This window comes from Limanda limanda, chromosome 10, assembly GCF_963576545.1.
Source record: "Limanda limanda chromosome 10, fLimLim1.1, whole genome shotgun sequence".
In the NCBI taxonomy this organism is placed as follows: Eukaryota; Metazoa; Chordata; class Actinopteri; order Pleuronectiformes; family Pleuronectidae; genus Limanda; species Limanda limanda.
The window spans coordinates 25,923,671-25,943,290 of record NC_083645.1 but is presented as its reverse complement, the minus strand read 5'-3'; the positions used below and the strand labels follow the sequence as shown (position 1 = coordinate 25,943,290).

The 19,620-nt window shown below is 42.6% G+C and overlaps 1 protein-coding gene across 1 annotated transcript in view; it reads right to left on the bottom strand.

The window, feature by feature from the left end:
- The window catches only part of LOC133011940 (polycomb group RING finger protein 3), a 46,640-nt gene that overhangs the window by 12,993 nt on the left and 14,027 nt on the right, over positions 1-19,620 (bottom strand). The window contains exons 2-3 of the mRNA XM_061079880.1: positions 8,632-8,741; positions 1,671-1,788 (exon numbers count right to left, since the gene is read on the bottom strand). Coding sequence (XP_060935863.1) covers positions 1,671-1,788; positions 8,632-8,646 — 133 coding nt within the window. The 5' untranslated portion in view covers positions 8,647-8,741. The remainder of the gene's footprint in view (positions 1-1,670; positions 1,789-8,631; positions 8,742-19,620) is intronic.

The window sequence follows — 19,620 nt, the reverse complement described above, 5'->3', positions numbered from 1 at the left end:
TAGATACAATATACATTTTCTGCAACTTAAACTCTTTCAACACACATTAGACATGTCTGTTAACTATAACCCAGGCCCAGTTATGAGGCTTGTCTGGAATAAACCATATCAATGAACCTAATTCACAGCCTCACAGGACCAACCCTCAGTGACTCTAATGTCGAATGCACCAGGAATGAAAACACAGAGTTTGATTGAGCTCGACCTCAGGCGATGAAAACCACAGACACCTTCATTATTCTGCAGCAGCAGATGATAATGATTTCACAACAACAACCACCACAACCTATCAGCTGTGTACAAACCACAAGCGTCTGGCTCCCTGTCAGTGAGCAGTGAAATCTGCCTTGTAATCAGGATCAGCTCAGAGACTCCCTGGGGCGTTAGAAAACAGGTAACTCACGGGCTGCACCACTTCCTTTTCACTTCAGGAGGCGCTAGAACAGACACCCACGTGTAAAGCACCGGGTTTGGTCTGTAGGGGCAGAGCGCTCCAGCTCCAGCACACGATGCTCTCAGGGACACAAGGCCTCGTGGTTACACAGGAAACATCTGGCTGAAGGAGGAAGTTTCTCCCCTTGAACGTGTTGCAAGAGTGACGAGACGTGTGACTTCAGACTACACGATATTTAAAGTCTGCTAATCCTCGTGCAGCCTTCTTGGAATAGTGGGAGACTGGGATGGAACGAGCGACTCTCTGGTTAGTGGACGATCCGCTCTACCTCTTCCTGAGCCACAGGAGCTGTTGCAGATTTGTTTAGATATTTAGCCTCCTATAGAATATCGAATCACGTCTTTGAAGAGTTTGATCCAACTGTGACGTAAACTCAAACAGTTTTGAGAACGTCTCATTACCTCAGACTGGACTATGTGCAACTTATGTTTCTTTAACTGAAAAACGAAGAAGTGTGTCTTTGAGAAAACTCTGAAGATGCGTAGCTTTTAGGGCTTTAAGGCTTAAAGAGTTTCCTCATGTATAAAGGACAGACAGTATGAAGACTAACTGCAGACACTCACAGGACTGTATTATCCTACTTTACTGAAAACACCCAGCTAATGATGAACCACTGTGTGAATAAGAGGCGACATCTTCTCTCCTTCGTCTGCCGGGTAATAAATGTGCAGATTTCATCGCAGTGACAAGAATCCAATTTTCTGTGAAACGGCGAATCTGATTGTTTGTTCACCTGAGAGGCTTCTTCTTTTAAATCATAATGAATTTATACATAAATAGGAACAAAGGAAAGTTCTATGTTGCTAAAACACTATGAAACTCCATAGCGCAGCTGGTCTGACAGACAGAAGGCACTTCAGAGCTGCTGATGAAACACCTGATACAGGTTGTGTCAGAGAGCAGATAGAAACAAAGCTGCACGGATCACTGAGGCATCGACCGGCCTCCAGGATTCATCTCATCTCAGGTAAATCCTGGAGGTAAAAAAAAACCTGAGCCAAGAAAAAGAACAAACCCCGGGAGACGAGCAGAGCCGAGTGTAAACAAGAAAGTGACGAAACAGAAACAAGGAGAAAACTGACAGGAGACAGAAAGACGGGAACAAAACAAGGAGATGAAGAGCGGAACTTCAAGGGAGAGAATATTTGAAAGGACACGGAGAGAGCTGGTGTGTGTGTGTTTGTGTGTGTTTGTGTGTGTGTGGGGGGGGACTTACAGGTGTGTAAGCACTCGGTGACGGTGGTGGCGTCGATCAGGTAGCCCTCACACAGACGACATGTGATGTGGGCGTTGATGTGACACAGCTTTATCTTCCTCGTCAGCATGTCGGGGTTCTGAGGAAGAAGAACAAACACAAACATTAAGGACTGAAGCTCAGGACGAGTCAAAAGTTGAATTTGCCTGAGAGCAAAACAAAAAACATGATTTAGCTCCAGTCAAAACACCTTGAGCGTACGTTAAGATGTCTGGGAAATCAATTTGTGTTGGTACTATTCATTCCTTCATTTCTTTTATCGATATATTTTAGTGAAAACTACAAAATGAAAGTTCTATTTCTCGAGACAAGAAAGCACAAACCCACAAAGAGGTTGAAAAATGCCAACACGCCTATGAAACCACATTTAAATCCTCTCTAACCCATAAAACGTTCTTCCAACACCAAGTCTCGTGGAAATCCGTCCTGTAGTTCTTATTTAAACTAACTCACAGACAGAACACTTTCTCATTGTTAAAGCTTCTATAGAACTTTAATGTGACATTTATTGAAGTGTTTAAGGCTTAAAAAAAATCTATTTCAACATTATCTACAAGTAAAGGGATATATAAATATTTTATGGCAAAAAACATTTAGTATTTGCATCATATATTTCCATAAACTACAAAAGTGCCCACATCTGTAAACACACTGAGTAGATTGTTGCACATGTGCAGATGGGATGAAAAAACACATCCCGACATCCTCACTGGTTTTTAACTGGAGCTGGATTTAAACCTAAATACTGAAAGTTTCTGTTCAGGTGGACAGAAAATTCACCAGCATCTATTGTAATAATCGATTTATCACTTCGGTGTTAAATATTCACTTGATCCTGCTTCTCAGATTTTACTGCTTTTCTCTGTTAAGTCACGAGAAACCAAATCTTTTTGTTGTTGACTGTTTGTCCGACGAAGACTGTGGGAAACTGTGAAATTGACATTTTGTCCTCAGAACACTTTCTGAATGTCGAGTGGATTTAACGACAGATTAACTGATAATTACACAATGTGACCTCTTTTCATTGTGCAACATTTATAACTTGTGCCTGTTACAACTCTTCTCCTTTTCTCTTTCTCCTCCTTCTGTTGTGTTTGCTTTATATTTCTATTATTTGTGCGACAGTGATGAGCCTCACAGCAAACACAGACAGGATTATTTTCCAAAAAAGCAAGCACAAACTATATATATTCAATTATATGAAGGTTAAAGATGCACACTTCTACAAAAACATCAAGCACACGACATAAGTGAATTCCAGAGCGAATTTCACCTCTAGAAAACATATTGTTGAGCACAAGCAATATCAAAAAACACAAACCACAGCAGGCACAACACTGCCAGCAGCAGGAAAATCCCCACAAACACAACACAGAACATTATGTGGAATATTGCTGCAGCATTTCACAGCTTCATTGTTTTTCCTACGTCTGTCCTCATCGCACCCCGGGAGCTACTTAACCATCGCTCCTGCTTTTCAGTAAACACGGGGCCTGTGTTTTCCTCCTGGATCTGAGCCAGAAGAAAACCAGATTCTGCAGCAGCACCGACAGACTCTTACAAAAGGAAATCACTGAAAATACGTCAGGTGGTGTCTTCTATTGGCAGTGACGAATCTCTGCCAGCGTCAAACCACAGGTGGAGACCCTGAGCTGCAGCTGAACCACACACAGATTATCCAGTTCAACACGTTTCTGCTCCATGACAATCTGACGAGAGGCCGACGGGCTGCTACAGCTGCTGATGATTCATAGATGTTAAAAGCAGCGATTGTTGCTTTAGAGACGCTTAAAAGACAATAACTGTCATTTGAATCTGAGTAGCAGTAACAAACAGGAGCTGTGGCTTCAGTGAGGCCTTGTTCCACTTCCAATGAGACGCATCTTACTGAAAACACACTCCCAGTCCACCTGTACATGTCACACAGATTCCACTACACACACAAACCCTGCAGCGATTCGTCAAACAATGGATTAGTCAATCAACAAAGATGTAATCTGCCATTACTTTGATCACTGAACAGTGTGATCTGAGTCACGTTTTGAGTAGATGTAACCGATGTGCAGGGCAATGAATGTTTTTCAGAATGATCACACATTTGTGACTGCACACCTCGATAGGGTCGACATGTTTTTTTCTTTGTTGGGAGTAGATGCACTCAACAGTTCTGACACCGATCAGGCCTCATCCACTGAAGATGACCGAGAGATCGTCGTTGAAGCGATGAAGCAGCTTCCACCAGGTGGAGCAGACAATTAAACACTTCCTTTGATGTTGTTGAAGATGCCAAGCAGACACATCCACACCATGAAGAGGACAAGCGATCCAGACTATCCTTTGATGAGTCCTTTGATCAAAGACCATCCAGAACTTGAGGAGATCAAAATTCTGGAGCGACCGTTGCGTTTATCAGAACCGCTTATTTGGTAAATTTGTTTGTGTTTTCTGAAAAACCTGAAAAAGTTACTTGGGCCATTGGGTGACAATGTAAAAGTGCCAAACTTAATACAGGGAAATGGGCGTTCAACAGTTCACCACCGAGGCAAATGGCGCAAAAAACAGTGTCATTAAAACACATACACAATACAAATTGGAAATAATTATTATTAAAAGGACATTTTTACTTCTGTTGCATAGAAATTTAAAATATTTGATATATTAAACATTTGAAAACAAGAGATTTTATGCTTCTCTTTGTTACACATGAAACCCCAATCAGGATCTTTGGGTTTTGAAATCTTACAAATTAGGACTTTTGAAGATGCAACCTTGGTCACTCAGACAAGTTCAGTCATTTTCCTTCTAACATTTTCTGGAATTTAATCGACTATATGGTAACATATTGTAATTGTTTTAACTGACGGATTGATTTATAATGAAATCAACAGGTTATAACATGCACACATGTATGTTAATAAAAGCCAGTGACTGAAAATCCAAATGAACAAGAGGCGTCGCACTAGAACAGTCAACAGGAGCCACAGATAATTGTCTCCTCCCTGTAGTGTTGCTAGTTAAAGCACAATTATTTGACAAATTAATGCAGGATGTTTTATGAAAATAACACTTTTCCCACCAGACAGCTCCCAGTGTCCCTATTAGCACCAACAGGAACAATGCAGACACATACAGCAGATTAAAATAATAATGAGCCATTTTGCGACGCCCATTGAAAATTCCTTCAGAATATGTAAATTTTCACCACTTTCTAACTTTCTGCAAATTTTGGTAAGAAGTTGAGCATGTTAAAGCCCTCAAAAAGCCAATTCATTTGCCTGAATAATAATAATAATAATAATAATAATAATAATAATTAAATAAGAAAAACTATATATGATATATGAAACAAAACATCAATAAATGCAATATAATTATAAAAAAAGAGACGGGAGAGGAGACCACTGCATCACAGACGGTAGGATCTGAAACGGACATGGATATAGAGGAAAAAATAAAACAAATGAGGAAAAGACAGAACACTCAGAGGCATACGAGGATAAATAAGAAAAGTAAAACTAAGGAAAAAACAAAATGAAAATAACAATACTAATGAAAGCCCTTGGACAAGTACGACAAAGCAAAAATCGCAAAAATGGCCAAAATGGCCACTAAATCCAAAATGGCGGGCTTCCTGTTGCGTTTTTCATAATGCCCTTTGTGACTTTTTTTCATGATTAGTCACGATACACCTCTTGCCCGATTTTGGTGAAAATCGGTTATGTGAAAACCTAGGGGCTGGGTTCCAGGGGGCGCTGTTGAGCCATTTTGCCACGCCCATTTCCAAATTCTCCAGAATACGTAAATTTTCACCACTCTCTAATTATCTGCAAAGTTTGGTAAGAAGTTCAGCATGTTAAAGCCCTCAAAAAGCCAATTCATTTGGGTTAGAATAATAATAAGAATAATCCTTACAATTTCAATAGGGCCTCTCACCATTCGGTGCTCGGGCCCTAATAATAATAATTAAAGCCCTCAAAAAGCCAATTCACTTTAGTCACAATAATAATAATAATAATAATAATAATAAGAAGAAGAAGTTGAGCATGTTAAAGCTCTCAAAAAGCCAATTCATTTGCCTGAATAATAATAATAATAATAATTGAAAATTCCTTCAGAATACGTAAATTTTCACCACTTTCTAACTTTCTGCAAATTTTGGTAAGAAATTGAGCATGTTAAAGCCCTCAAAAAGCCAATTCATTTGCCTGAATAATAATAATAATAATAATAATAATAATAAAAATTTTAGGGCTGCAAAGCAGCACTGGGTGGGCCCGAGCACATCCATTTTGAAGCGTTGCATGCTTTTTGTCTGAAAAAACAAAAATAACCAGTTCTGAGAGAGAGAGAGACGTAACCTTTGCAAGACATAAAGTTTCCTTTGATCTAGGAAGACTGAAATCAAAGGATTCATGGTCCATGTATGTCCGCGTTACAGAACATCGTGTTTTAATGGCGTGTAATCAAACTTTGACACCACGCCACGGTCACACCGTGTGATTAAAATAAAATCTGTCAGTCAGTTTTTATCTCCATCTTGTTGTGATGACACTCATCTCAATTTGAAGTTGATCCGATGAAAACCCTGGTACAAGTGTATCAAAGAAAAAATGTGGAATATGGCCAAAATGGCCACTAAATGCAAAATAGCAGGCTTCCTGTTGTGTTTTTCCAATTGCACCAAGAGACTTTTTTGTTTGTCTGGTCATGATACACCTGTATATCGATTTTTGTGAAGATAGGTCAATGGGAACACCTTCTGGGGGTCTCGGGGGGTCTCGGGGGGCACCGTTGAGCCATTTTGCGACGCCCATTGAAAATTCCTTCAGAATATGTAAATTTTCACCACTTTCTAACTTTCTGCAAATTTTGGTAAGAAGTTGAGCATGTTAAAGCCCTCAAAAAGCCATTTCATTTGCCTGAATAATAATAATAATAATAATAATAATAATAATAATAATAATAATAAATAATAATAATAATAATAATCCTTACAATTTCAATAGGGTCTCACCAGACACCTTTGATGTCTGTGCTCGGGCCCTAATAATCCACTGCTGCCTCAGCTCAAACACACAATAATGAGCCGTCCCTCAGACGCTTCTAACTGTAAAAACACTTCTTTATTAAAAGTGATTGCTCTGCTCCAGCTACTTGTTTCCATGAAGTTTGGATTTGCTGTCTGTTGCACACTCTCCTGCAGCAGAGCAGCCCCCCCCCCCACCCCGGGTGGGAGCATGAGCCCAGAAGACTCAATTAAATTCAAAATACTGTTTTACAAGTGAGTTTGCAAACACAAGTACACACATGCAGACAATTCATCAACATACATAACAACACTCAGCAAAACAAATACTGGGAAGATATGAAAAATCCCTGCAATGCAAACTGCAGCGTGTGTGTGTGTGTGTGTGTGTGTGTGTGTGTGTGTGTGTGTGTGTGTGTGTCACTTTACGGGGGAGATACCCTTCTGTTATTGGTATTGTGTCACTTCCTGTACATCCTAACCAATGCTGCAGCTCGGTTTCAGCTTCTGTATCTTGCTGCTGCTCCTGTTCCCTCTCACATCTTTGATGAAGTCTCACAATCTGGTTTCTTACTCATAACATACTTTGATTGTTTTATTATTATTTATGCAGTTTTGGAGAGAAACTTCATGCACCATAGATTGACGTGAGTGATGTGAAGACTGAATTTAAAGGGTGATTTTTAATGTTTACTACAATATCTTTGTAGAAGACAAGAAAAAGATAAAGAGGAAAGTGTTAGAGAGAGAAAGTAGAGGTTGTATTGGATTTAAAGGTTAAAGTCAGTTATCATAGAACTGCTGGTTGTCATGCTTGTGTTCTACTTTTCTAATAAAACATGCGCTGTTCCTTCTACTGAACAATATCAATATTGATCTCAGGTCACTGAAGGAAATCAATGAATATTAAGACAATAAAATGTCACATTGACTAATGCATAATCTTTCTAAAGAGCAGACCTAAGATTTTCTGTTCATCTCTAGCAGGGTAAACTTTTAGAATAACAAAGAGCGAGCGTGAGCTTTCAATTTGAAAGACTGAATCATGTCACTTCTGTCTCCATCAAATCAACAAACCGGTTTGTTTTCAGTTCTGCTTTGACTGAAAACAATCAGCGATTCATTTAATTTATCCGATGCAATTAATGTTTAATTACTATTATATTATAGACGGTACTTTTTAAATGAGTGAGTGACCGGCTCCCTGTCTGGAGCGTGTGACAGACTCATCAACAGACCACCGCAGACGACAGTCGCGGGCAAATGATCAGATGTGAAATTACAGCCAGCCACATTACAGATAATGGACGGTTGTGTCTGGTGATTAAGGCACCGAGGCAGATCCCATCCATCATTTAGAGGCTGCAACCTGTTCTGAGATCTGCGCTGACTGACTGCACAGGCATCTGCACACTGAGGTCGACACGAGGAGGAAGATGTGCAGACGCCAGATGAACGTGGAGGTCGAGATATTTTATCTGTGCAGCTTGACGAGGTTCACATCCTCAAAGTAACAATAAGTTTGCTTAGAGAATTCTAAACAATCTACAACGACACGGATGGAGCTGAAAAGATCCGTCTTTTATAATTAATGGAGTAATTTTTAGGCAAAATAGCTTTGAAATTGTGAGTATTTGCTGTTTTGTGTCAGAAAATCTTACATATTTAAATTCTAAAGAGCTGATTAGACTAAACGGAAAAAAATTATATGGATTTTAATTTCTAATTTCAGGCATTGTAGTGTGTCAAAAAAACATTTGTGGAATGAGTGAGCAGCCATAGTCAGAATTGTTGTGATTTTGAAATGATATTTTCTACGTGGAGCATAGAGCTACTATCGGGTTGGGAGATGAAAGAACAGAAACAAGAGGAAACCAAACAGCGTGCTTCTCTCACCCCTAATACCGCCATGCGTCGGCTGTGGATGGTGCAGCAGCCACGTCTCTTCCTGCGGTTGTACGGCCGACAGTGTTAGCTCCTCATCATGGAGAGCCTCTCATCGGAGCCTGAAGGAGACAGAGGAGCAGAGTTAGAAATCTGTTTGTTATGCAGCAAGGTCACAAACCAGGCGAGGACGGCTGAGCTGCACGAGATTCATTCAGCCCCAGGAAGTGAGAGACGATCTCGAGGGACAGATTCAGGACACGTTTTAATTCCAGGTGTGAACAGACGTAGTGAGATTCTGACCACGTGTGAGCAGATCTCTCAGGGTGGATGTCTATACCAGGTCTGAACAGGGACACAGAGACAAACAAACATTCACATTCACAACTATGGACGACTAAAGGCCGGAGCATGCTTCTGCGTTTTCATGGGCCCGGAAGCGCAAGAGCCCTGCCGGGCCCCCTACGCGCTAACGTAGCCCTTCTTACGTCCTTATGTGCTTACGTGCGTCGGCCAATTTTTCTAACTAGACGACAATGCCCCGCAAGCGTCACCCGCCCGCAAGGGCTGTGATTGGTCTGCTAACTACATCATTTCCGGAGTCGCATTTCCGGTTCATGCCCGGAAACCACGGAAGATTTAGAAGAACGAATATGGATCAAATAGAAGAGCACTTGGCAGAAGAGATCCGACACTATGACCACTAGTATAACCCGTCACTGACCGGCGGATTTTTCCACCAGAAAAAGGCTCTGAGGAGCTCTTCTTCGTGCCACACACGAAGAAGAGCCGACTTTGACAAAAAACATTACTCCGCCTAGTGTTCTGGCGGGGAATTGCATGGCAACCCGCGCAATGGTTGGAAAATCATGAATGAGAACGAGTCCTGCGTTACAGCTGCGTGCTTGCGGGCCCCTGACAACGCAGAAGCATGCTCCGGCTTTAGATTCTCTAATTCAGGGGTTTACAACCGGGGGTCCGCAGCCCCCTGGTGGTCCACGACGGCTTTGCTGGGGATTTGCGAAATTCGCTTTGATATTTCAACACATTTCCAGATTACTCTTGAATATCGTGAAAAATATCTAAAATAAGAAAAATGTCTAAAATAATATAAAGGTGCTGGTGATCATGTGTGATATTGTATGATTATCATTTGTGACATATTCTGCATTACTTTGTCATCTTCCCTCTTCAGTTGTAGCCCCAGTTCATGTTGATTGTTATTGATCACCGTTACTTTAACGTTCTCTCAACATGTCAGCTACATGTCTGTACATTTAAGTCATGAACGTTATATATTAATGTACATATGGTTCTGAGATGCAGTACAACTACAAACTGCATTTTAATTTATGCCCGAGCACCGAAAGGTGAGAGGCCCTATTGAAACTGTAAAGATTTTTATTATTTCCCTTTGGGGGGGGGGAGGGGGGGTTTCAGGGTCTAGACATGCTCAAAAGTTATGAAACTTTGCAAGAAATTCAAGACCTACGGATATTTTACTAGACTGAAGTAATTTGAAATGGGCGTGGCAAAATGGCTCAACAGCGCCCCCTGGAAAGCAGCCCCTAGGTTTCCCTTTGACCGATCAACACAAAAATCGTGGCCCACGTGTATCATGACCAGACAAAGAAAAAAGTCTTGTAAGGGAAATATAACAGTTGACCATAATAATCATGTTTATTTCCCCTTTTGATTGATCATGATTGAATCTCTCACAATGCTCTCCTCGATCATGCTGTTTCCTGTACTACTGAATGTATATAGGCCTGATTACCATAGACACTGTAATCTGATTTTCTCTAGACACAGCCCTTTACTACAGAATGCATATTGGTCTGATTGCTCTAGACTAGGCATTGTTGTATTCATGTGATCAAATGATCTCAACCTTTTCCTGTTTAGCAAACCCCCTCCAGAGTGGGAGGGGTTAGCCAAATGTATAAAACCAAAGAACTGTTTTCTATCTGTGTGCATATTACAAACTAAACTCTGTGGTATGCACCATGCTCGAGCATTAAAGAAAGGTGACAATACTGTAAGAGTTTTGAGACTCGTTTCCTCGTTGGTAGTGGGATTGTAGAAATTGCCCGCCATTTTCTATTTTCATTTTGGCCATATTCCACATTTTTACTTTGACGTACTTGTCCCAGGGCTTTCATCAGATCAACTTCAAATTTAGATGAGTGTCATCACAACAAGATGGAGATAAAAACTGATTTAGAGATCACCATGTGACTGTGGCGTCAAAGTTTGATTAAACGCCATCAAAACACGAGGTTCTGTATCTCGGACATATTTGGTTCAATCGTGTCCAAACTAGACACATAAGACAAGAGACCCGGCCTGATGACATCTACAAAGAAAGGGCAGCCCAGGCACTACGATTGGTCTACATCTACAAAAATCAATAGGGACATGTGTCTTTACATTACAAAGAAATACATCTTTTGGATACATATGCTAGACCAAACCCAACATTTTGGATTTGGTGGCCATTTTAAGCTTTTTCAGGGCCCAGACCAGGGGTGTCCAAAATACGGCCCCGCAGGCCAACTGCGGTCCGCCATCCACTTTTAATTGGCCCGCATCAAAGTCTAAAAATACAACAGTATGTCACACTGTTTAAAGGCAGCTACAGAAGAGGCAGCTGCACTAAAGGTAGCTGCCTTTAAAAAGTTTGACATAAAGGCAGCAGCTGCTGAGGGACCATACTGGTGCTCTTTTCAATGGTGTGTTAAAACATGGTAAAAAGAGGAAGTGAAGGAGAGAGGGAGGAGCAGAGATCTGTTTCTGTTCGGAGGAAGTGAATTTGTTCAACAGTCTCTGGCAGCATCTGAAATGGAGCAGCAAGAAAATCCCCTGGCCAGAGAAAGGTTCTCTTGTTGGATCTGTGTGGATCTACTGAAGGATCCGGTGACTACTGGCTGTGGACACAGCTACTGTAAGAGCTGTATTAACACCCACTGGGACAAAGAGGAGGAGAGAGGAAGCTACAGCTGCCCTCAGTGTAGACAGACCTTTACACCGAGGCCTGTCCTGGAGAAAAACACGATGTTAGCTGATTTAGTGGAGGCGCTGAAGAAGACTGGACTCCAAGATGCTCCTGCTGATCACTGCTCTGCTGGACCTGAAGATGTGGCCTGTGATGTCTGCACTGGGGAAAAACTGAAAGCTGTCAAGTCCTGTTTGGTTTGTTTGGCCTCTTATTGTGAAAAACACCTCCAGCCTCATCTTCAGTCACCTCTATTTAAGAAGAACAAGCTGGTGGACCCCTCGGAGAAGCTCCAGGAGAACATCTGCTCTTGTCACGACGAGGTGATGACGATGTTCTGCCGCACTGATCAGCAGTGTATCTGTTATCTCTGCTCTGTGGAGGAACATAAAGACCACGACACAGTGTCAGCTGCAGCAGAAAGGACTGAGAGGCAGAGAGAGCTCGGGCTGAGGAGACAAACAATCCAGCAGAGAGTCCAGGACACAGAGAAAGACGTGAAGCTGCTTCAACAGGAGGAGGAGGACGTCAATGGCTCTGCTGATAAAGCAGTGGAGGACAGTGAGGATATCTTCACTGAGCTGATCCCTCTGCTGGAGAAAAGAAGCTCTGATGTGGAGCAGCAGATCAGATCCCAGCAGGAAACTGAACTGAGTCAAGTCAGAGAGCTTCAGGAGAGACTGGAGCAGGAGATCACTGAGCTGAAGAGGAAAGACCATGAACTGAAGCAGCTCTCAGACACAGAGGATCAAAACCAGTTTCTACACAACTACCCCTCACTGTCACCACTCAGTGAATCTACACACTCATCCAGCATCAGGATCCGTCCTCTGAGGAACTTTGAGGACGTGACAGCAGCTGTGTCACAGGTCAACGGTCGACTACAGGACATTCTGAGTGAGACAGAGACACAGATTTTACAGATTGTGTCTCAAGTGGATGTTTTACTGCCTCAACCAGAGCCAAAGACCAAAGCTGACATCTTAAAATATTCACAGGAAATTACACTGGATCCAAACACAGCAAACAAACGTCTGTTATTATCTCATGGAAACAGAAATGTAGCATGTGTGAGAGAAGATCAGTCTTATTCTGATCACCCAGACAGATTTACTCATTGGTCTCAGGTCCTGAGTAGAGAGAGTCTGACTGGACGTTGTTACTGGGAGGTGGAGGTGGGGGGGGAAGAGAAGTTGGTGTAGCAGTCACATACAAGAATATCAGCAGAGCAGGAGGCTCAGATGAATGTATATTTGGATACTATGATAAATCTTGATCATTTTATTGTGATGGAAACAGTTATAACTTTTATTACAACAGCATCAACACTCCAGTGTCAGGTCCTGAGTCCTCCAGAGTAGGAGTGTACCTGGATCACAGTGCAGGTGTTCTGTCCTTCTACAGAGTCTCTGACACCATGACTCTCCTCGACAGAGTCCAGACCACATTCACTCAGCCTCTCTAACCTGGAGTTTATCGGTATGAAGCCACAACTGAGTTCCGTAAACTCAAATAGACTCGAGTCATTAATAGCAGTGATTTAGATTCTGTGTGTAAATCTTTAACTTCTTTTGTCTCCATGTTTGTTGATCAAAGTTCATCGTGGTGACGTTTCTGCTCTGCACAGAGATCAGCTGTCAATCAAACACTGACCTTCCTTTATCACACATATTTAGATCTCACTTTGTAAAGACAGAAATCTATAATTACACTGACATGAATGTGTTTGAAAGAACCCAAGCACCAAGCTGTGGGGGGCCCTATTGTATTGTATTGTATATGGGTCTATCACCCTCAAACTACACGTGTGTAGCCATCCCCCACCCACAGACATTCAGATGGTTTTAAGGAATGGGCGTGGCAAAATAACTGACTAGCGCCCCCTAAACGGCAGCCCCGGCACTACGATTGGCCGACATCTACAAAAATATATAGGGAAATATGTCTTTTCATAAAAAACAAATAAGTTTCCTGGATAGACATGCTAGACCAAACAGGAAGCCCGCCATTTAGACTTTAATGGCTATTTTGGCCATTTTCCACATTTGTACTTTGACAAACTCATAGGGCTTTCATCAGATCAACTTCAACTTCTGGGAATGTGAAGCGTTTAGCCTTGCCACAGAGAGGAAAACGCATCCAACGCGGAGACGTGCGCTTGGTCATCGTTCGTTCTCTCCCCCGACCGCAACAGGCTTCAACGGGCGGGTGCTCGGGCCCGCAAGTGCTACAACGTAGTTTTGTTTGCAATTCTTAACCACTGAAAATCAACCGTTTTTGTTTCGTTTTTTTCTCACAGATTTTTCTAGATTTGTTTGAGGTTTTTAAATAAAACCAACATGGAAAACCAAATGTTAAAACTTCCTTCTATTCACATGCACGCACGCACACACACATACACGTAGGCAAGGCGCGCGTAGACACATCAGTGGGTCGCGGATTACTTTCTAGTCAGAATGGTGGTCCCTGGGACAAAACCACTTGAAAACCCCTGCTCTAATTAACCGAACCTCAATCTGCAGACACGGGAGAACTCAGACAGAAAGACATGAAAGTTAAGATCATACTTCCCGAAAACTAGCTTTAACTTTGGTTTGGTTGTGTTGAGTAACTAAAAGGACAACATCGTACAAAGAGTTGAGTTCAATCCCAGTACGTCACCGCTCCACCCACACGGATCGACGAGCCAAAAGGAAACCACAGACGAGGATCTCACGAGTCACAACTCGAGCACGCACATTGCACAAGTGTTCACGAGCGTTGTATCCGTCCTTCACACACAGCAACATACTGTACTTCTGTCTCCCAGCCACGCAGCAGCTGTGCCAGGAGCTCTTGTGAGTCACTGTGTGATTGTAGGAGTCGGACCACTCGAGGAGGAGTCATGAAGGGAGGAGGAGGACGCCAGGTGAACATCCTCCTCCGTCTCATCCGTCTAAACACACACGTGAAAAACCCACTGCCTTTTAAAGTCAACCCGCCTGTGTCTGCTCATCAGAGCATGAAATCAGCCCAGTTAGTCTGCAGAGATGAAGTGTGGCGGGCGGGGGGGGGGGCGTCTGAGGACACGCGCTGTATCGCTGCCCATTAGAGAGCTGTCACGCGCCGATGAGCTTCACGCAGATGTTGTGGTCACGTGACGACCACGCAGCTCCTCAGTGTTTACATGTGTGCGTCTGCAGGGGTGAGCTGAGGTCACGTTCACATCAAGCATGTTCCCATGTGTGGAATGTCTCAGGAGACACTTTCGCTTTTGCCACACACCCACATGTGATTGTTTGAAACTTTCATTCCACAACAATCAACATTAATTTAATTTGTGAGAACAGTACGACTCTTAATGAGCTAAATATCAAAAATGACAGTTAAATTTGGATTTTGACCTTATTCCAGGTGCCACGTGACGTGTGTATTCATTGATGTGGTTGCAGATCAATGAATTATTTGGAGAAGTGTCAAGAAAGAACACAATATGAGTCAGACTTTCTTATCAGAAAATAGCTGCTGTCTTTCTTTTCACTGGATGATTAGAGAGTTATCACTCCAGGGAACGTGCACATGTGATAAAACACACCGACGCACACCTCTTAGCTGAGTTCAGGTCAGGTCAGCTCTCAGGCTGCTGCTGGTGATAAGGATCATTCAGATAGAATCAGGTCAGATAAGGTTGTTTCAGCATCGTCTCAGATTTTGTTCAAACCTTGTTTGTATCATGAATCGTCAAAAAAAGACAAATCAAGGCCTGTGAGATATTTCTTAGTGTTGATGTTCTTCAGCTCTTTATTTCTTATCATTGCTTTTAAAAAACATATCTGGAAAGATTTGTTATTTCAGCACAGCCTTTCTGTGAACGTTAAACAATTTACGAATTAAATGACCAATTATTTCAGCTCTAAGAGAAATATATCCAAACCTTAAAATACTGGTTAAAGCTTCACAGAAAGAACAATTTAAACATCCCTCTGCACATATGAATTCTATTAACTGAGCCAAAAGGAAACATAAAGTGAGAAAATGAGAGGAAATGAAAACTAGTTTCTGATTTGTGGGTCTGTTCACACCCTGCTGGCCTTTTCGTCATCCAGTAGTGATTCACGACCATGACACCACAGAGATCCTCATCATCCTCCCACTGAAACCAGTCGAGCAGCATGTGTTTGCCCCACAAACCCACAGACACACTCATCACCGCTCACACTCCCAACACCTACAGAAACCAGTCGCTCTGGTTCCATCAGTCACGTTCTACAACCACAGACAAATATCTGATCCCAGCGGAGAGTGAGTCCCGCACGTGGGTCCGAGTTGTGAGGGATTCAAGCAGCACAGATATCGACCGGTGGAGAAGAGAGTCTCATTCTGTCAAGATTTACAGAAACAATGTGATGAATCAAATCTCCTTGGAGCCGCAGGGGGAGACAACACAATCATGTCTGTTCTGTGAAAAGACTTTTGGAAAGTCTTAGCTTCAGGGTGTCTACAGCTTTAAACAAGTTCAAGTCAAGACTATATAGCAGCGTTGGAAGTTAAATTAAAGACCAAACGTAGTGGAAATGCAAATCATCAAATAATAAACGTATGTCAAGTCTGATCCACATCCATGCTTCATTAGCTCTTCCATGCTTTAGCCCCACGAGTGCTCATCATTCTCAAGCCACTTGTTTAACCTGCGTCACCATCAATCCATTTATCAATAAATCTCAAATGTTCATCTCCCAGACCAGTAACAAGTTTTATATTGGCTCTGAGACATCTAACGTTTCACACAACGCTGCCTTGACAGAGCACGTCAGGTTGCCATGGCGACTTGATATCTGATGTTCTTCTCGTCTCTCGTCTACGGAGGTTGTGGGTTTGACGCCCTCTGACCCGGTGATTCACAACCTGCAGTTAGCGATGCCCACATCCCAAAAGCCTCACCAGATGATCACTGGGGTGAAGACCTAAAGACTTTTACCTCTTCAGGCCGTGAAATTCCTTCAGATAACACAAGTCTGCTGTAGAAATAAGAGGAATTTATTCAACACGAGACTTGAAACTAAAGAGTTGCACATCGCACTGAGAGGCGGTCATGTGACAGCCAAGGGAATATTTGACAGGATGATGTTTTAGCCTTTAGTACGTGAAGTTAGGGTGAGAGGGTGAGAGCTGACAGTTCTCTACATAATGATATTAAGGTATATTAAATATCATCAGTGGGATCAAAACACCAGAAAATTATTATTAACTTAAATTAAATTCATTCCCCAACATCTCTTTTTACACAATTATTCTGAAGTCGCGGCAACAAAAAAAAGAGAGACCGTGGCTCGAGTCCACAGCTTAATGAAATAAAACTGTAGCAACAGTCACTCTGGGTAAATGGATCAGTTGAACGCCTGCCATGTAAAAACATTACGGGGACTGATTTCAGTTTAAGTGCTCTCTTAACAGAGTCCAGCTGCTTCTTGGAAAAGCAGAAATATCAGGGAAGGTGTAATTGGAGGTTTTTAAATGTTGTAATTGAACCTGCTGTTGGGGTGAAAGGTTTGTCAGCCTGGTCGACCCCCGAGAGGAGAGCGCAGGTATCAGATGAGGTTTCACAGCAGTAAAGCTGCACAATTTGATATAAATTAGTGCAAAATTGCAAATTGGGGGGGAAGTTCCCAGCCTACGATGCTATGACAGGTTGTCAATGAATCCAAGATCTCATTTAAATAAGAAAAACACTTCCTGCTTTATGATAAAGATGCATTTCTCGTGCCCAGGTACCTTTGACGTCAAATTCACACGACAACATCCAGTTGGCAGCATTTCAGTGCCGGACAAACTTTATCCTGCTCACAGCAACAAATCAAGGCAACAAACACAACTGCATAATCCTTAGAGATCAGGAACAGACAGAGCGTCAGGAGGAAATACTCAAATTGGCGGCCCGGCGTAATACATTCGCTTTTATGACCGTGCAAGAGGTTAGAGCGGTTGTGGTTCACCTGCCAGAGCTGTGAACACAGAGGTTTCACAGCATCAGCTTTGGGTTCTTGTAAATGTCAGATTTTAAAAAAGAGGCTGTTTGCAAAGAGCAACTCTGAAAAAACTGCAAACCTGACGACTGGTCTGTGTAGCTGTGATCTGCACTGACCTGAATTTGATCCTCTAAACTTTTTTACCTTCATTCTTACACATTAGGCAATACCATCAGAGGCTCTGAATCATGAAGAGTATAAAGACATATCGTTTATCCTTAGACGGTCACAGGGGGCCGTTCACACTTGGTATTATTTATTACCCTTAGTGATACGATCACATGTAGACAGCTCTCGTTAATCGCTCCCTAATGCATCCTTCAGTGTGTCTTGAGCTCCGATCTCTCAACCCACATTCAGAGGTGTGACCACATCCTTTATCAGCGTGAACGTGAACTCATCATCTCCTCGGCTGACGTCTCATGACCTGCTGCAGTTTCATTATGAAAATGGGTCAAATCTTCTTTCATCGTGAAGCTACGTGCAAGCCGTTGATTCACTCAGACCTCAACCACATCCACTAAATAAACAAGAGTAAAAACAGCATCATTTGGTCTCATGCATGATGTGTTTATTAGCATAAAGAGCAGGGAAGTGAGACCTAATCACAGAAGACACACGTGGAGACACTTTCTAATGCCAGGTGTGAACTGACGTGCTTAGAGCAGTCTACTCTTAATTGGGTATATTGGGGTGAATGGTAACGTCAGGTCTGGACCAACAACCTCTCACGCCTACACTCACACTGACATGCAGCTTCAGACATCAGCACTGATGGCTGGACATGTTCCTGAGTCCTGCCAGCCTCCTAATAGAAGGGCAGACTGATCCCATGTGTAAACACAGCAAGAAAATATCAGGAAAGCTCACAGCGAGTGGGCGTGTCGGGGACGTTTCTAACACGCAATTCAAAAAGTGAGAAAAACTAACTGAATGTCAGAATGAAAAAGAGGAGCCAGACAAAAAGAATGACAGCGAGATTTAAGAGCCCTTAATGATGACCGCCGACAGTACAAATGACGTGATATAAATCAAAACATGGGATTTCAAGGTCAAAGTTCAACGTCATGTTCTTCGACTCTGACGATCTCCTGCTTTGTACTTCAGATGAGGCGCAGTAGGTTTGAGTCTGAAATCTGCTTTACAACCTTCAGGTCAGTTAACGTGACCTGCATAGTTTTTGACCGTGGGAGAACATGCAAGCTCGGCTCAGAAAGGCTTGATTTGAAACCCAGAACGTTCCTCCACTGAGAAAACAGATCAAACCACTGCTTGTTCCATGTGTTTGATATTCACCTGTTGTTGACTCCTGCAAAAACTGCACTGAAACAATTGCGCATTGACCGTCAGAAAATCAATGCAGCCAAATATTGCAAATCAAGAATCCTCATTTGAACCTCACACTCACTGCACATTGTCCTTGAAACCATTGATTCAGACTCGACAATTTGCTTTGGTCGAGGCATAAATTACGATATAGTGGTTTTGCTGAAAGCAGCCGGGTCGTTTCTTCAAACACACAAAAGTCCTCCGGACGCAGCCAAGTCTGAAGATTAGCAGCGTTTGCAGTCAATCACGAGCTGAACAACTGTCTCAGTAGCTGATAAGTACACACACAGAAAGAAACACACACACACACACACTCTGGCATCACAAAGAGCTCCCTGTTGGCCGGCCTGTGGGTATTGGAGTGTTTGGCCTCAGTGGAAGTCGGCTGCCAGCTGGAGCGACGGACACGGAAGGCCTGCACCAGTGGACGGAGCCAGCAGGGGAGGCCTGGGCTTGTTGTGGAAGCTTTGGCTGCACTTCAACACACACACACACACAAAAACACACACGACAAATGCACACCAAATACACAACGATGGAAAAGCACTCTTGCCCAAGTTTAAATACAAGCGTGCACACATCCACCACCATCCCTCTCTCTCTCACACACACACACACTTATTGTCTCCTCTTAATTCTCTTTGATGGCCTTCAATCCTGCTGCCAGGATTC